General features: G+C 45.2%; 2 protein-coding genes across 12 annotated transcripts in view; one reads left to right on the forward strand and one right to left on the reverse strand.

The window, feature by feature from the left end:
* Positions 1–917: 917 nt before the first annotated feature.
* Positions 918–16,433, forward strand: LIG3 (DNA ligase 3). Of its 2 annotated transcripts, none has more exons than XM_075113438.1 (20): positions 918–1,092; positions 1,438–2,016; positions 2,505–2,642; positions 3,582–3,776; positions 4,180–4,331; positions 5,127–5,293; positions 5,952–6,029; positions 6,145–6,313; positions 6,991–7,146; positions 7,620–7,751; positions 8,532–8,611; positions 9,071–9,158; positions 10,138–10,215; positions 10,486–10,609; positions 11,005–11,147; positions 11,988–12,062; positions 12,657–12,803; positions 13,870–14,044; positions 14,970–15,061; positions 15,884–16,433. In XM_075113438.1, the coding sequence occupies exons 2-20, from the start codon at positions 1,458–1,460 to the stop codon at positions 16,115–16,117; spliced, it is 2,982 nt and encodes a 993-aa protein (XP_074969539.1). In that variant the 5' UTR covers positions 918–1,092; positions 1,438–1,457; the 3' UTR covers positions 16,118–16,433. The 2 variants fall into 2 exon arrangements, with proteins under 2 accessions (XP_074969539.1, XP_074969540.1); XM_075113439.1 differs by having other exon boundaries at positions 939–1,092; positions 1,642–2,016.
* Positions 16,434–17,285: 852 nt separating this feature from the next.
* RFFL (ring finger and FYVE like domain containing E3 ubiquitin protein ligase) overlaps positions 17,286–27,494 on the reverse strand; it is a 33,115-nt gene continuing 22,906 nt past the window's right edge. For all 10 annotated transcript variants that reach the window (XM_075113447.1, XM_075113450.1, XM_075113444.1 and 7 more), the window contains 5 exons: positions 24,721–25,125; positions 22,249–22,332; positions 21,660–21,867; positions 20,275–20,298; positions 17,286–19,980 (listed from right to left, as the gene is read on the reverse strand). In XM_075113447.1, coding sequence (XP_074969548.1) covers positions 19,799–19,980; positions 20,275–20,298; positions 21,660–21,867; positions 22,249–22,332; positions 24,721–25,125 — 903 coding nt within the window. In that variant the 3' untranslated portion in view covers positions 17,286–19,798. The remainder of the gene's footprint in view (positions 19,981–20,274; positions 20,299–21,659; positions 21,868–22,248; positions 22,333–24,720; positions 25,126–27,494) is intronic.

A 27,494-nucleotide genomic window follows, 5' to 3' on the forward strand; every position in this document is an offset into this window, starting at 1 on the left:
TTCAGGATGAAGGCAGGCATCCTGTTGGTAGTGGGTATGGCATCCACTCCGGCTTCCTCAGCAGCCTCCTGGCACAGTGCAACAGCGCTTCCATCGAGAAACTGGGACAGCTGCCACCACCACAGAGCCAACAGCTGGGCTGCAGGCATGTGCCCATCTGTACTGGGATCAAGGGATGTTTTCAAGGGGATGGGCTGATACAGCAGCACCTCAGGGCTTGTACAAACACCCAAGAGGGCTCTTGAAGGGCCTGTGTGGGGAGGCCAGACATAGGACAGCACCTCAAGGTCACACAAACACGGTGTAGTGCTCTTGTAGGGATCATTTCAGGAGGTTGGGTGATAGAGCAGCACTTCAGGCATCAGTGCAGGTGTAGTCTAGCACTCTTGGAAGACCCTTTTGAAGGCCCAGTGACACGGCACCACCTTAGGCCTGCATGAACATGGCAGAGTACTCCCTAAGTGTCCTTTTGGAAGGCCGGGTGACATGGCAGCACCCCAGGCCCGTGCAAACACAGCGTAGCACTCTCAAGAGGGCCAATTTCATGGACTGCATGGATACATGGATAGGAATGCGACTCGGACCTGCACAAACACTGCGTGGCACTCCTGGAGGGCCGATTTGGTAAAGCTGGGGATAGGGTCATTGCCTCAGACCTGTCCCAACACAGCGCAGTGCTCTCAGAGGGCCAGTTGCGGAGGCTCACAGCAGGACACCGCCTCAGGCCCAAGGGCGGGCCATCCCCTCAGCCCCGCCATCGCCTCAGCCGCGCCCCAGGCGGGAACGCCATCCCTCAGTACCGGCGCGTGGCGAGGCGGGGCCTGCGCTCGGGGGCGAGGCCAGTGCCGCGTGAGCGGGGCCACCTGCCGTGACGGCCGCTTCACGCATGCGCGCCGCCTGGGCGCCACTTTCGGGCGGAAGAGGTGGGGCGCGACGCCGCGCGCATGCGCCTTGCTCTACGGAAGCCTGCGAGCCATTTTTAAAGGCACGGCGGCGGCGGCGGCTCCGGCCTAAAGCGAGGGCCGGGGGAGTGTCGCGGCTGCCGGCCGGGGGTGAGGGCGAGATGGCGGCGGCCGCGTTGTGAGGAGCTCGGTGAGCCCTTCGCCTCGGCGGTCGGCGATGGGCGCGGCGGGGTGCTGGGACCTGCAGCGGCGAGAGGCTGCGGTTGGGCCGGGGCGGGCAGCGCGGGAAGGCGGCCGTGGGACGGACGGGGGCTCCTCTGTGAAGGGGAGAAGGGGTTGGGGGCCCTGAGGTGGAGGGAGTGGGCTGTGGTGCGGCGTGTGGAGTATCGGAGCCCGCGGGGCGGGCTTGAGGGGCCGTGGGGAGCGCGCCCCGGGTGGGAGGGGTCTGGGGGAAAGGCTCGGGGGGCTCCGAGGGGCCCCCACCGGACCCGCAGGTGGGCAGGGGCCGGCTTAGTGTCTCCTCTCTCGGTTACAGCACGCAGCGGCGCAGGCTGGATGCCCGCAGGCAGCAGGGCACTGTCACAGGCCGCCCGGGTGCTCGGCTGGGGCGCAGGACTCTTCTCTCCCCGTACACGGGTCTCCTTGCCAGGACACTTCCTTTGCTCTGTTGGCCTCCCCGGGGCCGGCCCCGGTTACTGGTGCCAGCTGCTGTTGAGGAGTGTGTCTCTCCGGTCCGCAGGCAGAAACCAGGGTGGTGGTGCTGGGGCTTTCCATTTTTCCCTGCTCCTGCACACGTGGCTTCGCCGAGCCTGCACAGCTGCAGAGGACATGGCAGAGCAGCGCTACTGCGTAGACTACGCCAAGCGTGGCACGGCAGGCTGCAAGAAGTGCAAGGAGAAGATCGTGAAAGGAATGGTGCGCATTGGAAAGATTGTTCCCAATCCTTTCACGGAGTCTGGTGGGGACATGAAGGAGTGGTACCATGTAAAGTGCATGTTTGAGAAGCTAGAGAAGGCCCGGGCTACCACCAAGAAAATTGAAGACATCACTGAGTTGGAAGGGTGGGAAGAGCTACAAGATGGGGAGAAAGAATTAATCAACAAGCACATCTCAGGTGAGGCACAAGGCAGCACCTTGGTCGCTTTTCTACTTTATTAATTTTCAAGGTATGCCACTGATTGCCACACAGCTGTGCCTTTTTGGCAAAATTGTCACTGATGTATTAATATGACCTGGTGACAAAGTGGGTAGTGCTGCTCAAATCTGTGTCTCAGCCCTATAGGGAAGGGAAAAAGTCACTTCTACAGTAGCACTTCTGACTTCATTTGTCACAACGTGACTGTGGAGAATATCTAGGTGGTTTAATTCATGTGCCGATAAATCCCAGGAGGAAGCATCAGTTGTTTTCCATTTTCAGCTTTTTTCATGATCTTTAGTAAATTGTGTAGTCATTTAACTTCTGCTGTCTGAAAAATGTTCCTTCATTTTTTCCTGTCTATCCCCAGATCTTGTAAGACTTGTTTGCTGCTGTATCGTACATAATATGTTGAGTGGTGTGTGAGTTTGTTTCTGACTGATGGTTTGAACCTCGCTGTTTTACAGAAGCTAATTCCAAGGCTGCAAGTACACCGAAGAAAAAAGTGATAGTCCAAGCTAAGCTCACTGCCACAGGACAACTAACCACAAAAGATCCACTGGCTCTCACCTCTCCATCACCAAAGAAGTTCTCTGGCTTTACAGGTAGGACTTAAACTGACTCTGGGAAATAATTCTCTCCTAATATCGGCATCAGAGGTGTTTTATCTTGGCTCAGATCAATAGCTTTTTATCTGTAGAAGATGGTTTAGTTTTCATTACTTTTTTAAATCTGATTTGCCAAAAATTGTTACTGCTTTCTTAGGCTGTCAATTTTGAAAGAACTGATGTTTGAGTTTCTAGTATTCCCAAAGAAATAAGGTTTATGCAGTAACCCCCATTGTCAAACTGACTACACTACTGCCTTAGTCCGCTGGCCAATTTCAGTCAAGCTGTGAAGGTGTAGAGTAGCAATATCCCATGTGGAGCTCAAAATCTGTAAAAAAATGTGAGGGATTCCCGGTTGCTGTGTTCATGGAAGGGAGAATGGTTGTCCTGAGATTGTCCTCAGCAGCTTGTCCTGAGAAGCAGCTGCCAGCAGGACAGTGTGAGCGCCGACTGACCTGACACAGACCTGTAGCTGCGAACTACCCAGAGCATGTGTTGCCACATGCACAGCCAAAGAGATGAGTAGGGCTGTTGGTATTATGAGACAAGAGAGGATGGGGGTGGTTTTCCCCCATTTTAGAAATTATCTTAAGAAAAACATGTTGCAAAGAAGGGCGAAGGCCTATAAAGTAGAAATAAAGCAGAAGCATCTGCCAGCAGGGATTCCTTTTCACCAAGGTTTAACCATATTTGTTTGGCAGAACTAAATTAAAATTCTATACTGTGAAGAGCAAAGCTAATGAAAAAATTGGGTTTTTTAATAGTAAATAAAATTCGAAGTCACAAGTTTCAGTGTAGCACACATCATTATTCATTCTGAAGCTTCGCCAGCATACTAGGATTGTTCTTTTCAGCTTGCCAAGCAGAGGTGGCCTCAACTGCAAAGTTTGCGCCATATTGTACTTGTTAAAAAAGCAACTTCTGTCTTTAATGCAGCCAAGCCAAAGAATTCAGATGTCTCTGCAAACTCTTCCCACAAGTCTAGCCTATCTGCAAAAAAATGTGATCCGAAGCACAAAGACTGCTTGCTGCGACAGTTCAGGAAGCTCTGTGCCATGGTTGCTGAAAAGCCTAGCTATAACGTGAAAACGCAGATCATCCAGGATTTTCTGAAGAAGGGATCTGAAGGAGGTATGATTGCTGCTTGGCATTCTCAGCATATGAAACCCCTCTCAAAATCAACTTCGAAGTATTTCAAAAGCAAGGGTGAAATTAAGTGATGGCTGTCTAGCCCAAAGTTGTGTGCTGTGATGATTTCTGAACTATGGAGATAATGTCTGCAACGTGAACTGTCTTCTAAATAACAAATTCAGGTAAGGGTGTCTTAGGCAACGATGGCGGAGAATGTTTGCTTGTGCTGCTAAACGTAGTGCTGAGATCAGATTTGGAGGACAACTGTGGTTGTTTTGCCCAAGAAATCTAGTTTCATGTAAAGCGGAGCAGCATGGTGGAAAGAGGAAGCCCCAAACAACCAGAGCCTGTATGTGAAAATAAATTGTGACAGTTTCTAATGGTCTGCATTTTTTTTTTCCAGATGGTTTTCATGGTGACGTATACCTGACCATTAAGTTGCTGTTACCGGGAGTCATTAAAATTGTTTATAACTTGAATGATAAGCAGATTGTAAAGCTGTTTAGTAGGATTTTTAACTGCAGCCAAGAAGAAATGGTCCGGGACCTGGAACAGGTGAGTACAGACGGCAGTTCTCTTAATTTCTGCTGTTCAGTCCCTTAGTATGAGTATTCTGTGATTTATTTTTTTTAAATCCCATTTGAAAGCAAGTTGTGAACTCACCTGCAAAGCTTTAGAAAGCAAGATTAAAATAGGCAAGTTGGGCTGCATCAGCTTTGTCTAAAGCGCTTTGTCTATCGTATTCCTATGGAACTGATGTATATTAGTTCTTGTAGCATCACATATCAAAAACTGATTCAATTAACAGGTCTGTTACGGTGAGCTTAAGTTGGTTCATACAATTAAGTGACACTCGTACAAATGCAAGTGCTCACATGTGTGCGTTTAATTCCTGTGCATGGGAGTTGGTCATCAACTATGCACGCTTCTGATTCATTGCAGGATGGAGAAAATGGGTTAATTAAATAACAAAGCTAATTCTTTCACCTCTGTTTATTGCCTTGGTATATACTGCCTTCTAGTGACATCACTAGACTGTTTGAGACCCTTGAATTTACAAGCGGATTCATCCTGAGGAAATAAAGGGTCCGTGATGCCACAGCAGTGAAAAACAGAGCAATGAGATGATAGTGGCACTCTTTACCTTTTTTGCAAATGAAACAGCTGAAAAGATTAATTCTGTGTCGTGGCAGCTTTTTTCTAATATTTGGTTCCAATTTCTTCATGCAATCCCAGCATTATTCCTGTGCTCTCGCCTGCTTATTGGAACCATGTTGAATCTCTAGTGGCATCTCACCCATTTTACGGCCATAGCTCTGACCCACACCCTCATTTTGTTTTTGGAGACAGGGAGATGTTTCCGAGACCATACGCCTCTTCTTTGAACAGAGCAAGTCTTGTCCTCCAGCAGCCAAAAGTCTCCTGACCATCCAAGAGGTAGATGAATTCCTAATCCAGCTATCAAAGCTTACTAAGGAGGATGACCAGCAGAGTGTGCTGCAACACATCACTCGCAGGTAAGGAAAGTAATCGGCTTCTGAAGGTTTACCCTAAACTAGGAGTGGTTATCTATATATCACAAGCTGGCATAGGTGAAAGACTAAGCGTAAGCCACAGAGCCTGAACATAACATCTGTAAGGCACAATTAGTGGTTTAAGACATCTTGACTGCTGACCAGCAATGGAGAAGATTCTTGGCCCCTGTTCATGCCAGAGAATTTCATCCTCGCCTGTCAAGACACTGTTCAGTCAGTACTAAACAAGTGGCTTGCAGAACTACCTTAATGGTACTTAGCTGTTAATTCCTAGGTATGTTGGGAAAAGCCTTCAAGCCATTTAGACATGTTGAAGATTCTTGGTCTGGCTCAGTTTGGGTTGATCTAAGGCTGAGGATGTTGCTATCATTTACTCTTGATGCAGTAAGTGAATTTTGGAAGGTATGTCAACACTGAGGCAGAATTAATATTGGCATTCAAACATAAAGATGCTTAAAAAGCCTTTTGGGTGTTCTCTTGTGCCCCTGCGATGTCACTAGTAGCGTGTCCTCATTTGAGTTTAAATGTGACAGAAGGGGAGGACCTGTTTTTAACAGAGGCCTGGATCAGTTTCTTTTTTTCAGCTGGAGTGTAGTTCAGTCAAATGTCTACCGTATCTGAATCTTCTCTCGCACTTCAGATGTACGGGCAACGACCTGAAATGCATTATCCGGCTGATTAAGCATGACCTGAAAATGAACGCTGGAGCAAAGCATGTGTAAGTCTTACCTTTCATTATGAGATAAAACTAGAAGTGGGCATTAGCCTCATAAGTCAGGAGCAGCAGACCTGAGGTTGATCCATGTTTCCCTCCTCTCCTCAATTCGTTAAAGGTTGGACGCTTTGGATCCCAATGCTTATGAGGCGTTCAAAGCATCACGCAACCTCCATGATGTAGTAGAGCGAGTCCTGGAGAACCAGCAGGAGGCTGAGAAGGTGCCAGGTGTGAAGCGAACCCTCAGTGTGCAGGCCTCTCTGATGACCCCGGTGCAGCCCATGCTGGTAAGGTTTGCTCCCCTGCTATGGTAACCTTCAACTAAGCAAGAGATGGAGTCCTCATGTGTACTGTCAGGGACCCTCACCTTCAAGAATCAGTAGATGTGTAAGTGACTGCATGTAGTATGAGCTAATAGAGCATGCAGTGCTGATTTTTAAGTTTAATGCCATCTTATAAGGTGTCTTATACCAGGAGGCCAGTATTCAATGTACTCAGTGCTTGCAGCTTCAGTGACACTGCACAAGCTAAAATCTTGACTTGCTTTCCATCCAGAAGTGACTTTCTGTTTTGTTTGTTTGCTGTCATTCCAGAAGTTTATCCTTTGTCTGGAAATAGCGTAAGCTTTTCATTGAATTAGAGCTTCACATAAGATTGGGGTTTTGTTTGAACAAATCAGAGTTAAATATTATGGGCTGAGCGCACTCCTACAAAAGGCACGGTACATACATCTTCAAGTATTTGGAGGAGAGAAACACTGGAAAGCTATAATTATGTGGGCATATGCAGATGATTCTAAGTAAATAACTAATTAAGAAAAAAATCTTGGACTGGGTATTAGAGACCCTGGACAGAAAGATCTAAAAAGGAATTGATAGTCAATTCATGAAAGTAGGTAAGAGTAGCTTTATTTTTAAATATATCAACTGTGTTTGTTTGGAACTTCTCTCTCCACCTTTCTAAGGCCGAAGCCTGCAAGTCAATTGAGTATGCCATGAAGAAGTGCCCAAATGGCATGTATGCAGAGATCAAGTATGATGGCGAGCGGGTGCAGGTCCATAAAAATGGAGATCATTTCAGCTACTTCAGCAGAAGCCTCAAACCTGTCCTCCCTCACAAAGTAAGCACCTATAAACTGTCTTGTCTGTTGCACCAGCGTTTACCTTCCTCCTCTATAAACATGACTGAATTTCACAACAGTTTATGTACGCAGGGCGGATACCATCTGTTGTAGACATTTGTCTAATGTGTGTAGCTAGTCAGAGTCTGGAAAAGCAATGCTTAATAGATTTGTGGTCAATCACTTTTGCTGGACATTAGGAGCTTGAAACTACAGTTAACCCGTCTCTCTTGGAGTCCTCTTTATGCACAGCATTTGGGGAGGCTTGATGCCAGTTGGATGACTTGGTTGTATTTGGTCAAGACTCATTTTTCTATTTGTAGACTGTGCTGTCTGTACCGCAGTAGGAAATAAAGCTAGTGTAGATATGCCTACACGTCCCTCAGACACGCTTCTGGAGGAAATATCTGCATTGGACTGAGTCCATCTCTTCAGCCAGTAGACATATATTTTTCTTTTCTTTTTTTCCCAAGGTAGCCCATTTTAAGGACTTCATCCCCCAAGCTTTCCCTGGTGGGCAGAGTATGATCCTGGATTCAGAAGTTCTTCTGATTGACAACAAAACTGGCAAGCCACTTCCTTTTGGGACTCTTGGTGTGCACAAGGTAAAAAAAAAAAATAGATCCTTTATTGTGCTTGGAGGCTGTTTGTATGCTGACATGAACGCAGTAGCCTGTGATTGGTTACCACAGGATAATTTAGGAGATCTGGTGCTTCCTAGAGCATTTGGGGAAAAAAATAAGATCCCTGAGAAGGCCGATCTTAATGAAAAGGTACTGCTGTAATACAGTAAGTTTGATACCAACCTGATCACTAGCAGGGCAGTAAGAAAACTTCAGCTCAAGATAAATATTTTTAAAAGCCTTGGAAAATCTTGCAATTCTGTCACTGCTTACCATCGCTTGTAGCAGTGTAGGCCAGATTGGAAGAGCAGAATGATGCAGAGAGCATTTAGTCCGTGCGAATATTATGTAGTGCTTATGTCTAGACTAAATGGTGGTGAGGAAGAGGCCAGTAAAACAAAAATTAAATTGTAAGTGTTTTAACTTAAAGTAGCCATTAGTCTGAAGCCTCTGGAATACTTGTTTTTTTGTTGCAGCAGTAGTGATGGATGTTACATTGCCCAAAGTCATTAATATTTGTGGCGTTATTTCCCTTAATTTCCCTGTCACTAGGAAATTAGCATGTTTTATTTTCTTAGGTTGTGCCTTGACACATTCAGTTTAAATCTTAATTCTCGGGGTGTTTCTGTCTTTTACGAGACGTCTGAGCTTATTGTAACTAAAACATAATGGAGATAAAAGTACATCCTTTTGTTTCTGTTATTTTTCTAAAACTCCATGTTGCTGCTTGCTATGACAGCAGATATTTTAATTGTCCCTCAGAAAGCTGCTTTCCAAGACGCCAATGTTTGCTTGTTTGTGTTTGACTGCATCTATTTCAATGACATCAACCTGATGGACAGGTATGTATCTGGCACAGTGTCAGAGTAGCCTGACAGGTTTTCCAGCGTGCGCTTTCCGGAACATACTACCGCTGCAGAGGGAGCATTTCACGTTGGCTGTTAAGATTGGCCATTTACTGCTGTAAAATCCAGGCATCATGGGACAATCCTTGCTCTGCTAAGGAGTTTCACTACAGAGCTCCATCTTGCTCTGCGGTTCCAAAATGTCAGGATTAACTGCATTTCAGCTGAACTCAAGTGTGGTTCAGTACCCAGCTCATCTTATGTCCTCTGAAATTAAATGCATTTTTAACCCAAGACTTGTATTTATAACTTCCTGGAGGGAATAAGAATTTATTGTCCTTTCTGGAACTCTGTAGGATAAATTGTTTATTTAAACACCTTTTCTCAATGTTCATGTGACTGGTACTTCATGCTGAAATTGCTTGTCTGCCCTCAATTATCCGTGCTCTGGTTTAGGCCTCTGTGTGAACGTCGAAAGTTTCTCCACGATAACATGGTTGAAATCCCCAACCGGATCCTGTTCTCGGAGATGAAGCATGTCACAGTGAGTTCAGTGTTAAAATACCTTGTGTGGTGATCTCATAGATTGCGCTCTGGACACTTCACTGTTCCTTTACCTCATGGCCTTATTTATGATTAAGGCTGTAAATCCAGCAATTCCCTGCCTGTCAAAATGGTTCTACTTCTGGTCTGTGTGCAAGACTTCTTGAGCTGGCATTGTTCAAGAGGGCCATGCCTGTGCTCCCATCTTGTCTCAGCTACAGCCACTTCAGTATAGTCTTAACTAGCACATGTCTTTTTTTTTTTTTTTTGCTCCTTAATGATTTTGTAGCTGTTGTAACTTTGACATCATTAAGAGGAGCTAAAGCCTGTTGCAGCTTAGTCTGTACTGTGCAATGCTGCACTGTGTAGTAGAGAACACTGAAGTACGACTGAAGGAGGCGAGGCTGCTTCCAGTTCCCAAACTGGCAACTTCCAGTGCCACACAGCCCAGAAGCATCCTGAGTGCTAAAAACTGCGTTTAGACAGAGCATGCTCAGTTTTTCCTTCATTGTTATGCACAAGCCCTGTGTGCCATTATTTTTACCCACTGCTACTGATTTCCGTAGCACCTTGTTTTGGTGGGGAACACTTGGACATTTGGGGCAGAGAAAGCGTTCTGGGAAGAAAAGAGCATAGGTCCCAAGGCAGTTGTATAGAGAAGTAAGCAGGCACTGCTGGCTGAGGAAAAGCTGATCTTGTAGGTACGGGACATACTCAGGCCACAATCAGTGTGGCTACCTCATCTCTGAGGAGTAATTTTTAACTAACGAACCCTTCTTGGGTTATATTCCCAGCTTAGTCACTGGATGTGCAGCAAAGAGAACAGGTGTATGGGACTCTCCTTGGAAAACTATTTTATGAAATAACCCATTCATCTCTGCAGTTGCTTTGGTTTTAGTGCACCGCTGCTCCAAATAGAAAGCTTGAAGACAACGGTGCTTTGACAGTCTTGAACTAACCGTGATTCCTTTCCTTTTCAGAAAGCTTCAGATCTGGCAGATATGATCACCCGAGTCATCCGTGAGGGGCTGGAAGGACTGGTGTTGAAAGATATAAAGGCAAGTTCACATTCACTCTTCACTGGTGTATGCTGGGAGTTGGGGAACAACAATAGACAGGTCTGTGGATGAAGCACACAAGGCTGAGCATCCTTGAAACATCTCTGGGTTCTTGTCCATGCTGACAATCCACCCCAAGCTGCTCCTAACATATCTGAGCACTGCTGTGCTTTTGTACCACGAAGCTGGATAAAAGCAGGGGCTGTTTGAGAAGGTCACTGTCCACCAGGTGATCTTTCTGACTGGAGGTTCTTACCCTGTTTTGCACAGAGTAATTATGAACCAGGAAAACGACACTGGCTGAAAGTGAAAAAGGACTACCTAAATCAGGGTGCGATGGCTGACACAGCAGACCTGGTGGTGCTGGGAGCTTTCTATGGACAAGGCAGTAAAGGTAAGCCTCTGGAGTTGGCTTAAGTCAGGGGTGTGTCAGTTCAGAAAACTAAGTTTTTAACCTGTTCCAGGCCTCCTGTAGCATTTGGTCCCCTACCAGAATGAGACCGGCTCAGCAGCCAGTGACTCTGCACTGCAGCCCATCACGTGCCAGGCTGTGCGTTTGCTGTGGGTTAGCTGGCACAGCAAAGCCTTAGGTCTTGGGCTGAGCTCTCGTGCAGCGTAGAGGCTCTCTGTCCACTTTGTACGTGGGAGCTGATGCTGTGAAGCCATCACAAGCCTGAGGCCCTTTGACTCCTGAAGGTGGAGAAGGGCTTTGGTTTGTTACTTTGCTTTTTGAAAAGCTGTGGCTTGTCCTGGAGAAGATGTGAACCACCCTGCTCTCCCCTCCTGCAGGTGGGATGATGTCCATCTTCCTCATGGGCTGCTATGACCCCAAGAGTGAGAAGTGGTGCACTGTGACCAAGTGTTCCGGTGGCCATGATGACGCCACCCTGGCGCGTCTGCAAACAGAGCTGGACATGGTGAAGATCAGCAAGGTGAGAGGGGTTCTGGCATGGAGGCGAGCAAAGGAATGCTCAGCGAAGGGCTTGGTGAAAGCCGCCTTCCTGCTGAGCTGCAGTTGAGGTGGTGGCTAAATCCAGAACTGAAGTGCTCTGCTGGGAATCAATAGAGGCTCAACTGGAGTTAAAGCAGATAAATGGCTCTGACACAAACGAGATGTAGGTGGAGCCAGCAGCTCCCGAGATTAGTCGCTGCCTGGGATGGGTGCTCAGACACTGGGAAGCCAGGCACCGTCTGTTTCCTGCTAAGACAAAGTTTTATTGGGAAGGGCCCAGAAGTATCATTTTTTGGGCATATTGCAGTTGGAGCAGGCAGTCACTAGATGGGGCTGCAAGTGAGAAATGCCATTTTCTTGTGGCTAGATAACCTGATGTGTTGGAGTTAAGACTTCTCGAGAGTGACTTATTTAGGTGAGAAATCTTATTTTTCAGGACTTGACATATAAACAGACAACTGAATTTTAATATTTACTCAATATCCTGAAGGCTGTTTGCATCAAGGTTATAGAATCTTTAAAAATGTCTAGTTTTATATGAATCACAATCAGAGCAACAGTATTATTGTTCTACATATAGAATGACAGTAATTGAGAACTGTGTTACAGATAATTTTTGTGATTCTTTAGCTAAGAGAAACCGCTGCAGATCAGTGCACCTTGTACTGCAGGCTAAAGCAAGTTTTATCTATGCAAAGGCAACGTCATGCCTATAGGCTAAGCTACTTGTAGGTTATCTTTCAGCAACTTCTTCTGTAGAAATAGGTTCATATATGATCATAAGTGCTATCATTTATGGTTTTGTGCTTTTAATTAATAGGATCCTAGTAAAATTCCAAGGTGGCTAAAAATTAACAAAATCTACTACCCAGACTTCATTGTCCCAGATCCAAAGGTAAGTGCTGTCCTAGTCATTTCACTGTTTTCCAGCCCTGTTACAGCAATCCTACTGTACTTCATTTAAGTGTACAAGCTGTGTCTGTTACAAAATTAATCTTCATACTTGCAACAGGAAATTAAGCGCAGGTTTTTATCTCTGAATCTTGCAGGTGCATTTGAGCTTAAGAGCTTCATGAAGAAATCATACCTGCAACACTTCTGGGAAATACTCTTGTGTATTAAATCCCTTAAAGTGAACTTACTTTACATTTGAGGCATGAAAAATCTGACTTTAAATGGTTGAACAACAACCATAACCCAAAAGTTGCTATTGTTTTGTGAAATCTATCAGTATGCTTTGTGTGCCATGTATGTCTGATAGAAAAGGTGTTATTAGAGATTGGCATTATATGTTAGTTGAGGACCTCTGACTTGCTGAAAAAAATGGAAGTTTTTCTAATTAAGGTGACCAAGAAGGTCAGTTTGTGTGTACGGAACTCTGTGTGCTGGGGCAGGGTGTTGTTGCAGAGGTAGAGGAGCACAGATGGGTTAGAGGTAGTTCATGAGAGAACACGGGAATGTGATATGACTTTCTCACTCCTGTGTTTAGAAAGCCCCAGTGTGGGAGATCACAGGGGCTGAATTCTCTAAAGCTGAAGCCCACACTGCAGATGGGATCTCCATTCGCTTTCCTCGCTGCACCCGCATTCGAGATGACAAAGACTGGAAGACAGCCACCAACCTCCAGCAGCTTAAGGTGAGTTAACACAGCATGTCAGCAACGTGTTCCAGAATAAGTTCTGACAACCATCTATATTAAAAAAAGACAAATTTGGATAGCAGGGTATGTAGCAATGATATCTGCTGACTGGTACCTATGATGGCGTGTTACATTTTCCATTTATTCTAGGCTCAGGCTCCTTGCTGGATTATTTTGATGCAAATCTTATTCTTTCACGGGGCCTCTAGAGCCTCTTGAGCTGTTGTGCAGTTCCAGGGAAGTCTGTGCTGGCAGCTAGTTGTATCAGCTCTTATAACAGCCTTCATGGTGAGGAATTTCCTTCCTGAAAGAGGTGACCTTTATTTTCTTAAGTGTTTACGGTCATTCCGTCTCCTGCTAATTGCTGAGACTGGGGGAGGCATCTGGGAAGTGGCTGAGGGCAGCCTGGCCCAGTTCCAGGGCACAGGGGCCAAATGGCGGCCTGCCAGGACCCCTGGGGCTACACCCACCCCACGCGGCTTCTGATAAAACCGGTTGGCTCGCTGCCATCCCCAGCAGTCAGCTTAAGTCAGCTGTTGCTGAGCTCTGTTCTCAGTCTAGTAGTTGTCTGGGCTGCCTTCGCACTGCCTACAGGGATACTGGCAGCAGATGTAACTGCTTGTTATGCCAGTGAAGCAAGGAGTGATTCAGTCCACCTGCTGCTCAGCAGTCTTCCTGGCTCTCTGTGCAGGTAGGGGAGAGACAGGTAAAATACCCTCTTCAGACAGACCCTTCCCTGAGTGAGCGATGGGTGTTGTTCATCTTTCAGGCTAGAGAGCCAGGCTCTGAAGAGTTAGTCTGTCTTGCTCTGTAGCAGATCGTGTGAGTACGGCTTTTGGTACCTCCTGGTGTGGCTTCCCTTCACGTCAAGCAGCTGGGTGGAACACGGAGCTTGAACAAAGTTGACTGGAAAATGGCTACAAAGAGATGCAGGAAGAAAAACCATATGAGGGAACACTTTGGGGCAGTGGGGGAACAAAGGAGGAGCAGGTGCATTATGCTCGTGTCTAGTGTCTGCAGGTCCACTGCGGCTGAAGGCAGTGCTTTGTTTCTGTTGGGACAGGAGCTGTACCAACTCTCCAAAGAAAAGGCCGATTTCAGTGTTGTTGCTGGGGAGGAAGATGAGTCCACGGCTGGCAGCAGTGGAGAGAATGAGGGAAATTCCAGGTCTTCCACACCGCACAGCACTATCAAAACTCCCCCAAGCAAGTCACCCGTAAAAGCCCAGAAGCCAGAAGGTAAGATGGTGCTTTCCAGGGAGAGGAGCCTCAGGGTGCCTTCACAGCATTTGGGGCAGGTTGGTGTTGGATCTTTGCCTTCCGTCAGATGCTTGAACTTCCCATGGCAGCTTTCATGTGCACATCAGGGTTAATGGGCAAAGCCGCAAAGCCGTTCAGAGCCTGGGTTTGGCCTGTATTGTTCACAGCATGGATTGAATAGCCACAGCTCTGAGGTGTGCTGGGATTGAGGGAAGATGGAAACAGTGCTGATGATGTTGGTGCTTAGGCAGCTCATTTAGATGATAAAAGCTCTCTGAGATTATAGGCTGCGTAGAACAGGTATCTTGAACCTAGCAGAGTCTCAGATATAGTTAGTACCAAAACTACTTAGGAGGGATTTCTGTGGGACTGCAGTCCCTTTTAATCTTATTAGACAAATATGCTTAGCAGACTGCATAAGACTGGTCGGAGGAGCAAACCTGCTGCTCCTGTTCCTGCAGATCACGTGCCCTTTGGTTAGACATTTTTGGCCATGAACCAGTATTTGATTTTATTTGGATGAAATTCATGCATATAATAGGCCACCTGGATGGAGGGGATTTCCAGGTACTAAACTGCAAAGCTGTGAAATGAGTTTGCTTCACTAGCGCTTTTTCACTGGGGAGTAACTTGAAGCAAGTTTCTGAGCAGTCTCAAAAAGGCAGCGTGGTGACAGCAAGGGGGGGAAGTTGAACAGCAGCATCCTGGAGATGAGGGCAGGGAGGAGGCCTGCACCATTTGCGGTAGAAAAATGTATCTTACTCGTTACATTCTAATTCATGGATTTTCTGGAAAGGGGGTGGGGGAACGGGGGAAAGCCTTTTACCTTCTTCTCTCCCCACTTTAATACGTGACCAGTATCTGGACAGGGAGCACAAATGAGACAAGTTTTTTGTTTTTTTAGAAAGCAAAGCTATCGTTGGATCCCCTCAAAAATCAGAGGAGAAACGAGGGGAGAAGCGAAAAGCCTCCGAGATGGAAGACAATGGAAAAAAGGTACGGACGGCTGGACAGCAAGCACTTTGGGGCGGGAGGAAGCAGAGGGGGTTTCAGTTGTCTGTTCGCTTTTGCCTTCCACCTGGAAAAGCCTTTGAAATCTTCCTACGGCAGCACCCTAAGTTAAAATGAAATGCAAAGGCAGAAATAGCAGCAACAAGCCCCCTTGTAAAGGAAGCGGGTGGCTGCAGCTCTTTCCGGTCTGCAGAGCTGACGTAACTGGGTCTGTCATGCTAAAGGCCAATACCCGGTTCAACCACCACGATGTCCTGCCCCACAAAGCGCTGTGATTGCTGAGCAGCAGCACATAAAGAGTTGGGAGCTGTTAAAGGGGAGAACTGACCTTTCTAGCCCATTGTGCAGCAAATTGTAGGAGTGGATTGAGAACCACTGAGATATAATTTCCTGATAAGCCTGGAGCAGCTATTTTGATGTAAAAAGCGAGTCCCCTCCCAGTGCGGTTATGTTCTCCTACTTTAACTGAAGCATCAGCTTGTAAAGACAAAGACATTAAGATCATGTTTACTGGACCACAGCAGCATCATCACTAAGGGGAATTAACGGGGTAATAATTCCCCTTAGCCAGGGAAGCAGTGTTCAGCTGTAACATCTGGCTTTCAGAGGAACTGTGCGGGTGTTGCTCTTGTGTATGATTTAATGGCAGTCCAAAGAGCAATTTACAGTTATTAGGCATGGGATTAGAATGATAACCTCAGGAACTGTGAATGGACTCATTCATGCCTCAAAGAATTTAGTGTAATTTCCAGAGCAATCTGATGTTTTTACCGACCTGTGCTTCTCATCCTCTTCCACAATGTGCAGACACTGCTAGACATATTCACTGGTGTGAAGCTGTACCTATCGCCCTCTGTGAAGGACTTCGACAAAATCCGGCGGTACTTTATAGCGTATGATGGGGATCTTGTCCCGGAGTTTGACACAGCCTCAGCAACGCATGTTATAGGGGACATTGATGAGAATCCTGGTGCTAAGCGCGTGTCTCCCAACTGGATCTGGGAATGCATCCGGAAACGGAGACTGGTAGCCCCGTGCTAGCAGTGTGGGGCAGCTGCCACAAGAATTGCCTGAGGGGAACAGCTGAGAACTAGGTAGGTGGAAGAAACGGAGAGATGCCTCTGTGGAGACATGGACAGCAATAAGATGACCCAAGTACATCAGAGGTAGTTATTAAGATCCATAGCAACCATATGGAATTAATTAAAACACCTCTCTGAAAAAATGTCACTGCTGAATCCATTTTTCTGCCCATAATGTAGAACAATGCGCTTATCTAGGTGCTGGTTTAGCCTCCTTGGGTTTTTAAAGTTTGGGTATTTTTATAGATAAAGAAATAAAACTGAAGCAGTTTCTCCTTTGCTGTCAGGACTTATTTTCCAAAGGTTATTCTCGGCCTGGACAGGAAACAAGACCATCCAATATGTGAAACTATTGGCTGTATTGCCAGGTTAATTTTGCTGCATGGCTACAATTTACATGAAGGACATGTGTTCTCCTGGTTTGACTTTTCTTTCCTGTCTTTGAACAGTCAGCATCCAGTAGCAGTTTACAGCTCTTCATAATAAAACAAGGACGCCAACTAAGCTTCCCTTACAGCAGCCACTGTAGCATTATCCAGGCATCCTCCTGGGGTGTTTGTTTTCAGGAGCGTGTTGCTCGTATTCTGCTATTCATGTTTCAACAAGTAAAAGCTGTGAAAGGAACGCTACCATCTCGATCTTCTAGGATAGTTGAGTGACTTCCTTCCTTGAAGCTGCTCAAAACTACATTGCAAGTACTTGAATGTTAATGAGATAGGTCTTAGAAATAGGGATGATAAAATAAACCCCTATTTCTAAGACCTAACTGTTTTGCAAATGACAATAGTCAGCAAATGCCCAAAGCTGCATGTGATCCCTGAAGGCGTAGGCTCAGTGTGCATGTGTACATTATGAAAGGAAAAGCACGTTGACAGGGAACCAGTAAACCATAGTCTCAAGGGTACAGAGCATCCTCTCCCCTTTGTAATCTTCACAAAGTTATGATTGTACTGCTGAAGACTTAGTGCTTTCAGTTCACTTTTTTCCTCCACCTCTTTTTGTACTTGGACCCCACTCTCTAATGATATTTAAGAACCCAGTAACCGAAGCCTTTTCTGGTTGAAGTTCAGCAGTAGCTGCAGGATCTCTTTCTCTGTTGCCAACAGGCTAAGAGCCAGAAAACAAGGTTACCTAATTCATATTTCAACTTTATTATAAAATTATAAACCAAACTTCTGTACCAAAACTAGTAAGTTTAACCATCATAGTACCAAGAGGATTTAATAGCGAATAACATGCCATTTCAAGTAGAATATTAACTTTTAAACTATTTAAACTATGTACAGTGTACATAAAGCACATAAATATTTCCATTTTATTAGTTCAGATTATATTCCTTTGGATCATTAATCAGTTTTCTCCTTCAAAAAACAACTTGATCTTATCCATACTAGAGAATCCACTTTTGCAAGAGAAACACTGTAGTCAGGAAAAGAGAGTTGTCCCTTCACAAAGCCCGTTTCAGAGTCATAGGGTGAGTAGATCATCTCATTCCTAAAATTTCAGGCATTGATCAACTTGGTTTAGCTGCTGTAGAAAATAAGCCTACCCTCTACAAGTAAAAGTAGATCTGTCCACAGGGGAATAATCTTCCTGCTAAATTCCCCCAGCCCTGAGTTTATTGAAAAATGATAACATGAATTTTCACAGTGAATTTACTAAGTGAGGCTGTTGAACACTCTGTATTCCTGTACCTCTCAGAGAGGTCCCAGGGAACCTCTGGAAGAGTAAATACAGTTACTGCTTACCTGCAGGTTTTGTTTTGGTTTTTTTTTTTAATATGCATTGACTTGCACCAGTGCTCTCATGCTGGAAGCTGTTAAACCATAAGCCAAAGATTAGAGAACAACCTGAACAGGGAACAAGGTAAATCTCAGCATTTTTAGTTCAATAAACCTCAGCAGCTGTTGCATTTTTGTGGAGTTCAGAGTCCACCTCAGGAGCACAAAGGCTCTGCTACCTACTGGGTGACAGATTTCTTAAGTGCTTTTATGATTCCAGCTTGCAGAGCAGAGGCACTCCACACCAGTAGAGAAGCGAGTTGTCATTCGTGCAATATTCCACGTTCAAGATTACACAAGCCTAATTTGCTGTTAACATACACTACCACTTATTGCAAAAGTAGATGGCTTTGGTGATCAGTTCTGTAACTGCACTTCCACTGCTCCAGAAGCTGTAAGCAGACGCTTGGGTTTTTATGCTGTTCTGCTGTTGGCAGCTGTGCAGATTCAGTTTGAACACTGTGGTCACCCACTGCCCCCCCATAAAGGGGAACACTAGACAAGAAAAACCTGCAGCAGAACATACTCAACTTCACAAATGACTTGAATATGCAATCCCACCGTGGCTGGAAACTTAAGGCATCAAGATTCTGAAACATAGCTGAGTTACCAGCAGAACGGACTGAATGCTTGCAGGCCACTGAGGGGAAAAATATACCAGTTACAATTTTCTCCAGCAAGGCTTCCAAATGCACCTGCTGTTGGTGAGGATAGCGTAAGGGCTTGCAATTGTCACGTATCAGAGCACAGAACCCTCACAAGCAGAAAGAACCAAATGAATTGCTTTTGATAAGCAGTCTGGACATGACTGTAAAACGGAGCAAAGGGCAGGATAGGGAAGAAGCTGGCTAGTAAACAAGCATCTGCAGTGACGATTGCTCATCGTACTGATTCAAGGGAGATAAAGTTTGCTTGCTTTCACATCTCCCCTGTAAAAAGAAAGTCACCTGTACTTAAGTATGATTGTGTGGCAACAGAGTCCTTACTGCTCTTCAGCTGTGTGTTTTCCCTGCTAAACCCTCTGAAGGTCTCAAGCCTTAGATTTGTAGCTCCTTAATCAAGTGAAGTCAGTTCAGTTTTAAAGCGATTGCTGGCATACTGTAAGGAAGCCTGTGAAGTCAAAGGAATCAACAACAGTCAAACTAGGATCATTGGCATGTAAACAGAAAACCACCACCACACAAGGTAAGGCTGTATGTTTTGGAGTCTCACTCCCCTTACATTTTTCAATAACACAAAGTCCATCTTTAAATAAAATTATACATTTCCCCACAATTGCACTAGGCTAGAATTATGCTTACTCTGAACATAGAAAAAAATTAAGGCAGTCTGCCTGTCCTGCAAGCATATGAATTTAACATTAAATTAAAAAAAAAAAAAACTAATGAGCACAGTAACATTTTTAATCTTTGAAAATAAAGTTGTTGCTGGGTGTATAGCCTAAGCAGCAAAACAAATGTCACTTTCTGAGATCCCGGTCCACTTTTGTTTATTATTCAAGGGAAAATACGAAGCCTCTCAGTCTCATCTTCGTGGTGGAAAGCCAAGCATCCATCTGCCCCCAACACCCGTGGGTCAAGTTATTCTAGAACAGAGGTGGTTAATGATTTCTGTGTCTGCTGCTGGCAAGGAGTTCCGAGGAGTCCAGGCACTGTGGTGTAAAGCACTATAGTGGGAAGAGCACAGCCAGGCACGGCTTTAAGTAAGAGCATTTTTCCCCCAGGCTTCATCCTTCCATCACTTCCAGCTATAGAAGGGATCCATATGATAATGTCCAACCTAACTATTTGTAGCAATTTTGACCATTCCTCTAACGATAGATGAGGCTTTAAGGCATCACCACTCTTCCCTACACACACTTAGGACTTAAAGACATGGACGGCCCTTATCACGTACTGCCTGCATATGGGACATTCGCTCATCCGCTTCCCGCACTTGGTGCAAGTGACCATGTGGCCGCATTCCAGCAGGACGCAGTCAATGGGCGCATCCATGCAGATTTTGCAGAGGTTGTCCTCTGTGCCAGGGAGCCCAGCACCACCTGAGTGAACAAGAGACCACGGTTTGCATGAGACAAAGAAAGGTACGTCACTTGTGTGTAATGTGCGAGTTGGCTTTAGCGAAGGGCTTCCAATGTACTTTTAAGACACCGAAGGTCTGAAAAAAAAAGTTCCCCTTGCGTCTACACTGACGTGGACAGGATCTCTCTGCTCCCTCAGCTGGCAAGGAGCAGAAAGTTCTAGCTTTTACACAGTATTTTTTGTATAATGAAAACAAATACCACTGGGATTCATCGCAATGGGGCGAATGAAGCAATGTTAAAAATGTCACTTACCGGTTTGATCATCAGTGTCGGAAACTGCAACATAAGAAAAGAAAGTTATTTGGTGAAAATAAGAGAAGCTGGGGAAAAAAAAAAAATTACTCAAGCCGTACTATTAAGCAGGAGATGAAAGCCTTGAAAGGAGACTACTAAAGCAAACCTGCTTTTGCTGACCCCCATGCCGAGGCTCATGCTGAACCTGTCATTAGGATAGATTGTTCCACTAGCAAGAAACTCTAACTGAGCTTACACAATAGCTAACGCTTCACAAAAATAAGCGACTAAAGTGATTTCTTGATTTTTAAGACAGTCTTAGAATTTGCAGTGTTTGGTTTCCTAGAACTGCACTTCCAGTAGGCTCTTGTGCCAGTGTCTTTTGTGTTACACAATCTCCCCCATACTGTTAAACGCAGCTGGGACACATGCATGGGCAACAGCAATTAAGCGAAAAGGATAAGTTCTGTCAAAAGCACAAGATACAATGAAAGAAGAATATAAAACTAAAGCGGTTGTCTTAAATCTGACAGGGTGCTGGGCCATCTTGTTTAGACTCTGCTCTTCCCAGAAAGGTTGGACTAGATGATCCCTGAGGTCCCTTCCAACCTGGGATTCTGTGATTCTGTGAAATCTTAGGTGTGTTTAAGAAAACAACATTACTTTGGACAACACTGAGAAACAAACCTATCTATGAAATCAAAGTGTTGAAATACGTTTATCTTGTAAATAATTTACAAGCATGTGTATTTAACTAATCACCTACAGTTGCAAACTGGCACCTGAAAGTCAAGCTGGATACCTTCCCTATGCACCTCTATCACACCACAATCCCCTCGTCACTCAGGTGCACAGGCCTAGCAGGAGCAGGCAGTGCACGGGGGAACGATCTCATGATCAAGAGGGCAGAGTCAAACCACACATAACCACAACTGCTCAGCAGCTGGAGCCACTGTCAGCGAGCACGTGCCCGCTCTGAGTTGCCTGGCTGCTTTTCGGTGGCATTTTCCTGCTCGCTTTGCCACCTACCATGAGTCAATAGATAAGGGCTCACCCCAGCACTTACAGTCGTGCGTCTAGAGTCGTGCGTCAGCTGCTCTGGGTGACGCAGCAACCAGCGCGATCTGCCGCAGCTACACAGTCCCAAGATGAGGGGTGCACAGCCTATGGTTGTTGCTACTACAGGGAAGTCACTCTCCAGAGCTACCGTAACACTCCTCTTAAACAAATACTAGTAGTGGTGAACAGAGTTTAGCTACTTTCCCTCTAATGTGCCTGTCAGAAACGCTCCCTCCATTCTCCCCACTTGCACAAAACAGAAATGTAACATCAGTTCTAGTCCCTTCTGCAACTGTCCATAGAGTGGGAAAACCCGGACAACAGGCACATGCTACATTTCTTACCTAGATGTTGAAGGTCTTTCTCTTTATACAGACGAGTCACCCTCTCTAGCAGCTCCCACTTTTCACAGCAGCCTTTGTAGTTGACGAAGTTGCGGGCAAGAATTTCCTTCAGCTGTCGCACAGAGAGTGCATTGATGTCTCCAATGCTTGTTAGATCAGAGAGAGAAGCCTTCCTCCCCTGCACCAGGTTATCTTCTGAGTCAGTAGACTGAAAGTGGACAAAGATGGAATGAGCCTTGCCCTCAACACCTAACACTACAATTTAAATCAACTTCCAGCACGCACACTAGCAGGAATTCTTGTTTGGATGTACATATAACTCTGATTACTTTGTGAATTCGTTCATTTATCAGAAACACAAATCCTAGGATGGAACTAACTAATTTCTATTATTATAGTGTCCGCGTGACACCAGCTCTTTCTATATGCGGAGGACAAGATGATGCTGAAGAAAGGGGCTGATTTGGTCTGCCAGGGGTCAGTCTGAATTACTGTTTAGCCACCCATTTCTGCAGTAATGATTCTGTGGTGTCAAATACGGCCTAGAAAACCTGGTATTCCTTGTCATCTAATTCCAGGACACACAAACCTGTGTCTCCTCCTCTGTTGGTGCTTCTGCTGCATTCTCAACTCCTGCAACACCGACTTGGCTTGGAGGCACATACCCATTTGCCTAGAAGAGGAAACAAAGCTTTCACCACAGTGTATCTCTGTGTGTCCAAAGGGAAATAAGCGCAGTAGTTCAGCATGACTGCAAACCCTGCCCACTGGAAGGGTAAACTGCAGCACAAGGTAAAAGCGAAGCACACGCTCAGGAGGTATTTCCTGTGCAGCACTTACAGAAACAAACAAGTTAAACTTTTTGGAAGTGAAATGCGGTATCTGACCCTTTAAAGCCCCACTTTATCAAAACCCTGGTAGTGTACTTGTACAGTAAGATCCCACATGATGTTCTTGTGAGGATGGATGAGCAGGCAACCAAATCTACACATGTGTGTACGTGTGTATATATACGTATATATATGCAATGCTTCACTGAAGTGCTGCAGTGTGACACCGCAGCTCTGATGGCACATTGGCTGCCAGTGCAAGGCTCTGTATGAAACTCATCTGTAACACAGCTCAAAGTTGACAGATCACCTTCAAAGTAACCATAGAGAAACACCTCCTCAGGTGGGTTCCAGACTGGACAAACAGGAGATACTAAGCGAGGGACCAGCAGCAACAAAGCTGGAGAGTGAGAAGGGGTGGTTGCTTTGAGCACTTAATAAAATGAAAGGAACTGCAGTGTAATTCTAGCCATGTTGCCCTCAGCAGCTATTGGTGCCCTGTGGTTTCCCTGCTGACAAAGGAGACTGTAATGTTATGATCCTACTTATCTAAGCAGTGACTTGTTAATATTCACAAAGCACAACGATGAGAGAGCCTGAACTGTAGCAGGATGTCACGCAAATAGAGACATGGGGCAGTAAGGGAAGACAGCAGGGCTGAATTTGCTGGTAAAAATTGGAATGGCAATATCCAGAAAACTAGAGAAAGAAAAGGACTTAGAATGATCTGCAAAAAATGTCCTCCCACGAAACCTACTTTTGTACCAGATATATGTGCTGAGGAAGTAGAAGGCACACACACTTTCACAGCTCTGGTCCATACACCTGTTAACTTCATAATAGGACTAGGAGCAGATGTCAAACACTGAGTAAACCTCCCATACCAGATAGCAGAAAGACAAACAAAACAAAGTCAATTAAAAAATTAAGCTCAAACATCCCTGCCAAGGTTCATCAGAACTGCAGGGTTCATCATAAACAGAAGACAACATACTTAGGTTTTGTCTTCTATGGACCTGAGTGCAAAGACACCAAAAACCTCACCCATCACACAATCATCTCTCTCATCAGTTTCAGTTCCAAAATTACTTTAAACTGTGCTTGCTGCCTTGTGCACGAATTAAAGAATGGTAATAACTGTTTCATCTAACACCTACATCCTTTTTTTTTTTTTTTTTGGTAGGGGTTGGAAGGGCCCTCCAGAGATCATCTCATCCAACCCCCACAGACACAGGCAGCCCCCACAGCAGGCACACCCAGAGCAGGGGGCACAGGAATGCAGGTTTTGAATGTCTCCAGGGAAGGGACCCCACAGCCTCTCTGGGCAGCCTGTGCCCCTGCTCTGGCACGTGAACAAGGAAGATTTTTTTCTCATGTTTAGCTGGAACTTCCTGTGTTTCAGTTTACGCCTGTTGCCCGTTGGCCTGTCATTGGGCACTATTGAAAAGAGCCTAGTCCCATTGTCCTGACACTCACCCTTCAGATATTTATAGGTATTTATGAAGTCCCCCCTCAGCCTTCTCTTCTCCAGGCTGAACAAACCCAGGTCTCTCAGCCTTTCCTCATAAGGGAGATGCTCCAGTCCCTGATCATCTTGGCAGCTCTGCGCTGGGCTTGCTCAAGCAGTTCCACATCCTTCTTAAACTGCGGGCCCCCAAACTGGACACAGCACTCCAAATGAGGTCTCACTAGGGCAGCAAGTTGTCAACACGAACACACAGGGAGATCTGGGCACCAACAGGCATCAAGTACCAAAGGAACCAGTCACAGGAGTATCTAGTGGCAAAAGCAAGCGTGGGCCAGAGCACCAGAGAAAATGCATCACAAAACTGATGTTCTCAGAGTGAACGCTCAATATATTCAGCGCTCCCCACCAAATTAAATTCCACTAGTGCAGAAAAGGAATAGCACAAAGTTGGTGACAGTGTCACAGTTTTACACAGCAAGGCAGTGTAAAATAACTCATCTTACTTTCCTAATTGTTCTGTAAGAAAGTGTGAGGTCCTCACTTCAAAATTAAAAACAAACCTGAGGACATGCATAAAACGCAGCTGAAATATTTCTTCATCTGTTCCAAACAGAAGCCCTCCTTGCTTTTTAAGCAGGCATCTTTAGGGTAAAACTTCTTTGGCACATGACCTACTTGGAAAACCTCGGGCAACGGCTTAGTAGTTAGTCCAAAAATAGAGATGTCTGAGTTTGCCAAAGACGCTTCTGGCTAGAGACTGTACCTGTTGATGTTCCTGAGCTGATGAACTTGAGATGGGATCTGCAGACATGGGAGACGCATCGTGTGAGGTAGAAGATGCTATGCTGGTTGGTGGGAGAATCACAAAGTCTTGATGTCCAGAGGCACTAGTATGAAATGGACTTGTTCTTATCTGATCTTCCTGGGTAATTACAGGCTGCTGGCCAAGAATCAGAAATACCAGGTCCTCCTTTTCACGACACAACTCTGTGGAAATCTCACGGAGTGCCAAATAGTCTCGCAAATCCTTCACTTTCATCTTTATCAATTCTTCCCGCTGAAAAGCTGTGGCTCGGAAACGCTGGCATAGATGGCAGAGACGGGGACCGCCTTCGGGCTGGTTTGAGCAGGACGTACAAAAATTCTTCTTACAGTCCAAGCAGATGTGCTGGTAAAGAGAAGTGAAGAGAATCAAACTGATCCACCATGACCTGCAACTGAGGCGCACAGCGACCGCAGGCAGCGCTCCCCTACCACCTGGAAGCCAAAGTAGTAGCCGCTGTTAAAGCATAGTCAAAACCTTCTAATTTACGAAAAGGTGCCAAGTATGTTACTCATGTTCCTAGATGAGGAAAAGGATTGATCCCATGAGCAGATCCCTAGATTCCTCACAGTTCTTAGAAAAAGCACTATTTACACTGCATTTACCCAGAATGAAATATTGTATTCTTAGAAAACTCCCTCAAATGACAGGAGTTTTCCGCACCTTATTCTGGACCTGTGAATCCAATTTAAGCCACAGATGAAATCAGGAGATATCGATGAGGCAGCAGACTGTCAAATAAATTACAGTTCATTGTGCGTTGCTTTATAAAACAATGAAATATTCCTCTGTGCATTAAGAAAGCTCTAGCACTGGAGGGAACTACTTCAAAATATTTCTGTATTTCATATATTTAATGCTTGCTATGAGTGACCTTCCCCTCCCCTCTTTTTTTTTTTCCCTTCCAATCTGCTGCAATCACTAAATGAATCTCTTTTTCTCCACTATACGAGGAAAAGGAAACAGCACGGTTTACAGTGTCTGACAGACAAAGAATTCAACGTTTATTTATGCAACAAAAATAGCCAGCTTATTTTGAAAATAATACACACACTGTGTGCCAGTAGGTGCTAGACAGAAAGTGTTGGAAGTTTCAGAAATATTAGGCCCCAGATGTTTAAAAACTTTACAGATTAAATTCTGTTGTTTAATATTTATATTTTATACTGTTCTGGTCTCGTCACTCAGGGCTCTATTTTCAGAGTTCCAAGCACTCACAGTCCATGTTGACTTCTGCAGAAACTTGACTGTTCAACACTTTGGAAAGTCAAATTCTACATTTTCCAATAGGAATAGCAGCAGAACAGCCGCATTATGCTCCTTTTAAAAGTCCTGAGGGAAGAAAGAACTGGTTTCAGTGCTGGTTAAAAATGCTAATTCACAGTCTCAGAGAAGACAAGCATCTCTATGAAATCCTGACATCCTGACCCGTCAGAGCTATGCAAGGAAAAACACACATGCAGAGTTGGAGAAGCAACAAATACAAACTCAGACAAAAAAATTTGTTTCATTAATTGCTTCTAGTGATTAAAGTACACTTTTAACTCCACAGTTCAAAGAAAGCAGATGTTTCTCATGTTTTAAAAGGTGTAAACACATAACTTGCTTATATACGCTGCTTCTGATCCCCTTCACAGCCTGGCAGCCTCCTTGCCCCACACACCCCCTTACAATTATAACCGACAGACTTCTCATTTAGACCCTGTAATAGACTTATAATGACAATTAGTGGAAAGAATCCCAATTTCCTGCCCAAGCATTTTAAGATATGGAAGTTTCTACCACAGAGAGAGTCTCTGGTCATGCAAAAATGAAACCTCATCTGAAAATTGCTGTTTGGGGGCCTGCCAAGGAAAAGTGACTTTCATCAACTGCAAAGCAAGACAGGAAGGGCAATCTCCACATACCATCCAGTTCTGAGAAGTTTTCCTTAACTTGGTCATTATAAAATACATTAGCATGTAACTGACTGCTTTTGACCCTACGATTGCAGGAGCAATCCAGTTTCTTGGGACATTTTCAGGGCAGAGACAGGAACTACTGGTTGTGCATGTGCCTAGAGTGGGGGAACAAACACTCCACAAAGGCCAAGTAATGGAAAATAACCCCGCTGACAACGCTCTCCCTCTCTCAATCACCCGCCTGACGGGAGCAATCAGAAGCACTGAGGGGAAAAAAGCCAACCAAAAACGAAACCCCAAACAGTCCTGCTTTCCTCTGCAGGGGGAAGCCTCCCCATGCTCTGCAGACCACCAAACTGGCTCCAAAGGGAACCGCTGTAAGGCCAAGGGCCTTCCAGCCAGAAAACCCTCACTGGAGTACTTATGTGTTTAGGTATCACGTAAGCGGGCACAGTACAAGGGCTGCATTATCCAACATGTTTTTTGCAAGCAATTAACAGTAATAACACAAGTCTGCCTTAGTTATCAAATGATACATTTGAGAAGTCAAAATAAAACCAGGCATGTCTCTGGCTTATCAGTTCACCACTAGGATTCATCTCCAGAGCAAAAAAAATTCCCCAGCCTGTCTCTGAGCAGAGACATCAAGTCTCTGAGCATCAAGTATTTAAACACGCACAGAAGCTGTTTGCCGCAACTCAGTATTAAGCAGCTTTTACAGCTTTGATATATTTGTTGACCTTGGACTGAAAGGGCAATGATTGAATACACTGTTCTCTTCAGATTAGTTTCAAATTATGTTGTAAATTAAAT

The sequence above is a fragment of the Phalacrocorax aristotelis genome, chromosome 18, assembly GCF_949628215.1.
Source record: "Phalacrocorax aristotelis chromosome 18, bGulAri2.1, whole genome shotgun sequence".
Lineage (NCBI taxonomy): Eukaryota > Metazoa > Chordata > Aves > Suliformes > Phalacrocoracidae > Phalacrocorax > Phalacrocorax aristotelis.

Bases quoted from the DNA above. Each gene is read 5' to 3' on its own strand.
- LIG3 (XM_075113438.1), top strand. From the start codon at position 1,458: ATGCCCGCAGGCAGCAGGGCACTGTCACAGGCCGCCCGGGTGCTCGGC. The intron at 8,612-9,070 runs GTATGTATCTGG...GCTCTGGTTTAG, and splicing joins GACATCAACCTGATGGACAG to GCCTCTGTGTGAACGTCGAA. The intron at 11,148-11,987 runs GTGAGAGGGGTT...TTTAATTAATAG, and splicing joins ACATGGTGAAGATCAGCAAG to GATCCTAGTAAAATTCCAAG.